Source organism: Ascaphus truei, chromosome 14 (assembly GCF_040206685.1).
Source record: "Ascaphus truei isolate aAscTru1 chromosome 14, aAscTru1.hap1, whole genome shotgun sequence".
Lineage (NCBI taxonomy): Eukaryota > Metazoa > Chordata > Amphibia > Anura > Ascaphidae > Ascaphus > Ascaphus truei.
The window spans coordinates 4,795,396-4,802,428 of NC_134496.1; the positions used below are offsets into that span (position 1 = coordinate 4,795,396).

The 7,033-nt window shown below is 57.7% G+C and overlaps 1 protein-coding gene across 4 annotated transcripts; it reads right to left on the reverse strand.

Annotated features, from left to right (window-relative positions):
• Positions 1-707: 707 nt before the first annotated feature.
• On the reverse strand, positions 708-6,787 carry LOC142465568 (uncharacterized). Of its 4 annotated transcripts, none has more exons than XM_075569577.1 (3): positions 6,639-6,787; positions 5,815-5,917; positions 708-2,424 (listed from the first exon to the last, which is right to left on the reverse strand). In XM_075569577.1, exon 3 carries the CDS (start codon positions 2,329-2,331, stop codon positions 796-798), a length of 1,536 nt encoding a protein of 511 aa, XP_075425692.1. In that variant the 5' UTR covers positions 2,332-2,424; positions 5,815-5,917; positions 6,639-6,787; the 3' UTR covers positions 708-795. The 4 variants fall into 4 exon arrangements, with proteins under 4 accessions (XP_075425692.1, XP_075425688.1, XP_075425690.1 ...); XM_075569573.1 differs by having other exon boundaries at positions 708-2,484; XM_075569575.1 differs by lacking the exon at positions 5,815-5,917 and having other exon boundaries at positions 708-2,484; positions 6,639-6,753.
• Positions 6,788-7,033: the final 246 nt, after the last annotated feature.

Below are 7,033 nucleotides of genomic sequence, written 5' to 3' on the forward strand. Positions count from 1 at the left end.
AGTTCGGCCCTTCTCGCTTTACAAGTTGTGCAGGCCTGCTCTAAGAGGTTCTTCTCAAGATCCCTGTTTGTGTCTATGTTGTAGTAGTTTTTCAATAAAGTGAATTTTTAGCGATCCAGCATCCGTCAGTTGTTTTTTCATTTGGAATGCAGTGCTTTACCTTACTCCTCCCCCTTGGACACCACACCCTGTAAGTCAGGGGTGTGCAAACTTTTGCAGCGGTCCGCCCTCCCTCACCATCAAATGACCCCTCGTCGTCATTTGACACCACATCAACAGGCGTCTGAATCTCAGTAATAGGTTGCAGGGGCCTCACACGATCACCCGGCATTTAATTTAAATGTGCAAGGCCTCTGCAACCCCCACGCCCCCCTAGAAAAAAAGCTCCCCCCCTGCTGTAAGTGAACAGACATGATTGCAATGGTGTAAGGGGGTTAATATGAACTCCTTGAAAATACCTTGTGCAGGAGGAAGGTGAGTTGGCTAGTGTATATTAACCCTTGTTGTATATCTAAGTCATGTGCTCACTTGTGTGCTGTTAGTGACAGATGGTATATGGGGAGATATTGTTCATTTGAGTTACCTTTCCGAAAAGTAGATGTATTAACCCAAGTCCTACATGCAGGTCACTAAACATTTGCTTCATTAGATGGGTGCAAATAAATGTCCCACCTGTCAATATATATCAAATAGTTCACAGTCCGATACTTTTCTCAATTTATTCAGAGACAATAAATCTTCTTATCTTCAATCACATGCTCACAGGTGTTCCGTATGTTACAGTAATATTACAAACTATACTTTTTTTGTGTGAATTCTCTTATGTGAAACAAGATTATATTTCCGGGTAAAACATTTCCCGCATTCAGAACATACAAATGGCTTTTCTCCTGTGTGAACGCTATGATGTTTAATGAGTGTGCTGTTCCGGCTAAAACATTTCCCACATTCGGAACATACAAATGGCTTTTCTCCTGTGTGAACTGTCCAATGTCTAACTAGATCTGAGTTCATGGTAAAACATTTTCCACATTCAGAACATACAAATGGCTTTTCTCCTGTGTGAACTTTCCGATGTCTAACTATATCTGAGTTTTTGGTAAAACATTTCCCACATTCAGAACATATAAATGGCTTTTCTCCTGTGTGAACTCTCTCATGTTCAACAAGATAAGTGCGCCGGCTAAAGCATTTCCCACATTCAGAACATGCAAATGTTTCCCCTGTGTGAACTCTATGATGTTTAATGAGATCGGGGTTCCGGCTAAAACATTTCCCACATTCAGAACATACAAATGGTTTTTCTCCTGTGTGAACTATATGATGTTTAATGAGACAGGAGTTACTGCTAAAACTTTTCCCACATTCAGAACATGCAAATGCTTCTCCTGTGTGCAATCTCATATGTGCAACAAGATTAGCGTTCACGGTAAAACATTTCCCACATTCAGAACATGCAACTGCTTCTCCTGTGTGCAATCTCATATGTGCAACAAGATTAGCGTTCACGGTAAAACATTTCCCACATTCAGAACATACATATGGTTTTATGCCGGTGTGAATTCTGTGATGTTTAACAAGACCGGAGTAAGAGAAAAAACATTTCCCACATTCAGAACATACAAATGGTTTTACTCCGGTGTGAATTCTGCGATGTTCAACAAGACCGGAGTTAGAGATAAAACATTTCCCACATTCAGAACATGCAAATGCTTCTCCTGTGTGCAATCTCTGATGTGCAACAAGATTAGTGTTCTCAGTAAAACATTTCCCACATTCAGAGCATACAAATGGTTTTTCTCCTGTATGAACTCTCTGATGTTCAATAAGTTTATAGTCCCAGAAAAAACATTTCCCGCATTCAGAACAAACAAATGGCCTTTCTTCTGTGTGAACTTTCTGATGTTCAACAAGAAAAGTGCTGCGGGTATAACATTTCCCGCATTCAGAACATGCAAATGGTTTCTCTCTTGTGCGAATTCTCTGTTGTGCAACAAGAGCTGCTTTAGATTCTTTGGGAATGGTCGGATGCCTAACAAGATCTGAGTTACTAGTTAAGCATTTCTGATAGTCTGAGCCGTTATACAGCAGCTCTGTGGTGTGTGTTTTTTGGTGAGTGCTATAAGCCAACTCATTATTAAATGTTTTAGCACATTCACAGCACTGATACTTCTTTGACAAGTTCTTGTTAACTTTTCCTGCATTAGTGTTTCCTTTCTTACCCTTTGAACTATGAATAGATGCATATTCTGTCCCTGAATGATCTCCGAGTGTATCAATGTGGACGCCTGCGAGGTTCCTTTCTTCTTGGGAGGTTGATTTCTTAGCCATTATTCCAACAGATTTTCTCAGACTCTTGCTTTGTTGCTAATGTGATTTTCTCCTTGATACATTTGGGCAAAACTGCTATCTTCCATTAACAATCTGGTGAACAGAGCAAAATGTGATATCTTTCAGGGGAATTTGTGCTCCTGAATTCAACAGCTAGGGAAAAAATAGCAGTAAAGAAATTCATTAACATCTGACAAAAATGATTTCCAAATGTAAGATTTAGTTAAAGCTGCAGTTCAAGCAATATCCTGCATGTGTGTTTAAAAACAAAAAAAAAAAAAAAAAACAGTTCTGTAGTAAGAAAAAATACTGTTCGCATTTCCTGTTTAAAAAAACAACAACTTTGAACGACCAATTTTCTTGTATTTTATTTTAACAGGCATGTTTGTTCCTATAGCAACCATTTACATTCCCCATATCTAAAGATGGCGCCAAACTTTGCCGATCAAAAGACAGAGAACAAATTGACCGGCAGCTATGCAGGAGGAGGGGGGGCTACGGGAGGAGGGGGGGGGGGCGCGACGCGACATGAGGGGGGACGGGACGCGACGGACAGCCAGGGGGCGACGGGAGAGGGGGGAGGAGGGCGACGGGAGGAGGGGGGGGGGGGCGACGGGAGGAGGCGACGGGAGGAGGGGGGGGGGCGACGGGAGGAGGCGGGCGACGGGAGGAGGAAGGGGGCGACGGGAGGAGGAAGGGGGCGACGGGAGGGGGGGGGCGACGGGAGGAGGGGGGGGGGGGCGACGGGAGGAGGGGGGGGGGGCGACGGGAGGAGGGGGGGGGGCGACGGGAGGAGGGGGGGGGGCGACGGGAGGAGGGGGGGGGGCGACGGGAGGAGGGGGGGGGCGACGGGAGGAGGGGGGGGGGCGACGGGAGGAGGAGGGGGCGACGGGAGGAGGGGGGGCGACGGGAGGAGCGACGGGAGGAGGGGGGGGCGACGGGAGGAGGGGGGGGCGACAGGAGGGGGGCGCGACGGGAGGAGGGGGGGGCGACGGGAGGAGGTGGGGGGGGGCGACGGGAGGAGGTGGGGGGGGCGACGGGAGGAGGTGGGGGGGGCGACGGGAGGAGGTGGGGGGGGCGACGGGAGGAGGTGGGGGGGCGACGGGAGGAGGTGGGGGGGGCGACGGGAGGAGGTGGGGGGGGCGACGGGAGGAGGTGGGGGGGGGGCGACGGGAGGTGGGGGGGGGGGGGTGACGGGAGCCAGGGGGCTACGTGAGGAGGGGGGACAGCCAGGGGGCGACGGGAGGAGGGTGGGAGTGGGGGACACCCAGGGGGCGACGGAGGGAGCGGGGGACAGCCAGGGGGCGACGGGAGGAGGGGGGGACAGCCAGGGGGCGACGGGAGGGGGGGACAGCCAGGGGGCGACGGGAGGAGGGGGGGACAGCCAGGGGGCGACGGGAGGAGGGGGGGACAGCCAGGGGGCGACGGGAGGAGGGGGGGACAGCCAGGGGGCGACGGGAGGAGGGGGGGACAGCCAGGGGGCGACGGGAGGAGGGGGGGACAGCCAGGGGGCGACGGGAGGAGGGGGGGACAGCCAAGGGGCGACGGGAGGAGGGGGGGACAGCCAGGGGGCGACGGGAGGAGGGTGGAACAGCCAGGGGGCGACGGGAGGGACAGCCAGGGGGCGACGGGAGGGGGGGAGCGGGGGACAGCCAGGGGGCGACGGGAGGGGGGGAGCGGGGGGACAGCCAGGGGGCGACGGGAGGGGGGGGGGGGCAGGGGACAGCCAGGAGGCGACGGGAGGGGGGGGGGGCAGGGGACAGCCAGGAGGCGACGGGAGGGGGGGGCGACGGGAGGAGGGGAGGGCGGGGGACAGCCAGGGGGCGACGGGAGGAGGGGGGGAGCAACGGGAGGAGGGGGGGGGAGCAACGGGAGGAGGTGGGGGGGGCGACGGGAGGAGGTGGGGGGGGCGACGGGAGGAGGTGGGGGGGGCGACGGGAGGAGGTGGGGGGGGCGACGGGAGGAGGTGGGGGGGGGCGACGGGAGGAGGTGGGGGGGGCGACGGGAGGAGGTGGGGGGGGGGCGACGGGAGGAGGTGGGGGGGGGGGCGACGGGAGGAGGTGGGGGGGGGGCGACGGGAGGAGGTGGGGGGGGGGCGACGGAGGAGGTGGGGGGGGGGCGACGGGAGGAGGTGGGGGGGGGGGCGACGGGAGGAGGTGGGGGGGGGGCGACGGGAGGAGGTGGGGGGGGGGCGACGGGAGGAGGTGGGGGGGGGCGACGGGAGGAGGTGGGGGGGGGGCGACGGGAGGTGGGGGGGGCGACGGGAGGAGGTGGGGGGGGGCGACGGGAGGAGGTGGGGGGGGGGCGACGGGAGGAGGTGGGGGGGGGGCGACGGGAGGAGGTGGGGGGGGCGACGGGAGGTGGGGGGTGACGGGAGGAGGTGGGGGGGGGGTGACGGGAGCCAGGGGGCTACATGAGGGTGGGAGCGGGGGACACCCAGGGGGCGACGGGAGGAGCGGGGGACAGCCAGGGGGCGACGGGAGGAGGGGGGGACAGCCAGGGGGCGACGGGAGGAGGTGGGGACAGCCAGGGGGCGACGGGAGGAGGTGGGGACAGCCAGGGGGCGACGGGAGGAGGTGGGGACAGCCAGGGGGCGACGGGAGGAGGTGGGGACAGCCAGGGGGCGACGGGAGGAGGTGGGGACAGCCAGGGGGCGACGGGAGGAGGGGGGGACAGCCAGGGGGCAACGGGAGGAGGGGGGGGGACAGCCAGGGGGCGACGGGAGGAGGGGGGGGACAGCCAGGGGGCGACGGGAGGAGGGGGGGGACAGCCAGGGGGCGACGGGAGGAGGGGGGGGACAGCCAGGGGGCGACGGGAGGAGGGGGGGGACAGCCAGGGGGCGACGGGAGGAGGGGGGGGACAGCCAGGGGGCGACGGGAGGAGGGGGGGACAGCCAGGGGGCGACGGGAGGAGGTGGGGACAGCCAGGGGGCGACGGGAGGAGGTGGGGACAGCCAGGGGGCGACGGGAGGAGGTGGGGACAGCCAGGGGGCGACGGGAGGAGGTGGGGACAGCCAGGGGGCGACGGGAGGAGGTGGGGACAGCCAGGGGGCGACGGGAGGAGGGGGGGACAGCCAGGGGGCAACGGGAGGAGGGGGGGGGACAGCCAGGGGGCGACGGGAGGAGGGGGGGGACAGCCAGGGGGCGACGGGAGGAGGGGGGGACAGCCAGGGGGCGACGGGAGGAGGGGGGGGGACAGCCAGGGGGCGACGGGAGGAGGGGGGGGACAGCCAGGGGGCGACGGGAGGAGGGGGGGACAGCCAGGGGGCGACGGGAGGAGGGGGGGACAGCCAGGGGGCGACGGGAGGAGGTGGGGACAGCCAGGGGGCGACGGGAGGAGGTGGGGACAGCCAGGGGGCGACGGGAGGAGGTGGGGACAGCCAGGGGGCGACGGGAGGAGGAGGGGACAGCCAGGGGTCGGGTGACACGGAGGGGAGACAGAATGGGGGTGAGTGACCCGGAGGAGAGGGGTGACTGGCCCTACCTTCTCCGTGCTTGTTCTCTCTTCCTCCCTTCCGGCCCCGGGATATATCTCCCCTCCCCGGCAGTAATGTATCACACTGTGCGGGGCCTTCTTCTCATTAACTCTGTGTACGGAAGCCCAGGAGGGATAATAAACAGAAGGATTCGGTGACTTAACGTTACAATATAAACGGAATTTCCATCACCATTCCAGAGAGGCATGGGACTCCTATACGGTGGCTCCGTGAGATCAAACAGGAGAAACATGCAGAGAATCTCTAGCGGGTCTCAGGGATAGTTACAGTGATTGTGTTGAGGTGTACTGTGCGCGTGCGCAGACTGAGGGATATTTCCAAGGGATCTGAGAATGAATCTTACAGCCTCATAAGATGCAAAATGTAAAGTTGCGTTTGGAAACATACAGTAATGTAACATATTTTTGCTGACACCAGCACAATGATTAAGATTCCATTGTCAGAAGAAAAATGCTTTAAGAATGTTTAGAGCTTTTATCAGAGATATATATATATATTTATTGCTTATAGTAAATGGCGGACTAAACGTTTCCCCTCCATAATACTCAGTGACTGTTGCACGGAGTTATACTGCATCTCCTCCACAAAGTGTAATACCCACGGACGTATTGATTTCCTCTCAGACTGTGTGGGGCTCGGTCACTAAACATCGATAAGTGCATGGCTGCTGCGGCGGCGGCGGCGGCGGGTTTAAACATCTTCCCATGTGGATGACTGGATGTTAATGGTGGCAAAGCTCTCTCTATGAGGGATCCTGGCGCGGGGGGAAGCCTTCCTGGAGAAATTGGGCCTAAAAACTGCCCTGACTCACCGTGCTGAGGCAGAGGAGTGCGCTCCGGGTCCAGCCTGGGGTGGAATGAGCAGCTCTGCACGTGGGAGGAAACTGGGCAGAGAGCTTCTCTGAGAGCAAGAAAGCTCTTAAAGAGATATCGCCCCATTATGGTTTAGGCTTGTTATAGTGTGTGTGTGTGTGTGTGTGTGTGTGTGTGTGTGTGTGTGTGTGTGTGTGTGTGTGTGTGTGTGTGTGTGTGTGTGTGTGTGTGTGTGTGTGTGTGTGTGTGTGTGTGTGTGTGTGTGTGTGTGTGTGTGTGTGTGTGTGTGTGTGTGTGTCATTTATTATTTATTTAAAAAAAAAACACTCTTGGTAAAAAATATGGTAACACTTTTGGTAATAAAATATTTATTAACATTGTGCATATATATGTA

Bases quoted from the DNA above. Each gene is read 5' to 3' on its own strand.
- LOC142465568 (XM_075569577.1), bottom strand. From the start codon at position 2,331: ATGGCTAAGAAATCAACCTCCCAAGAAGAAAGGAACCTCGCAGGCGTC.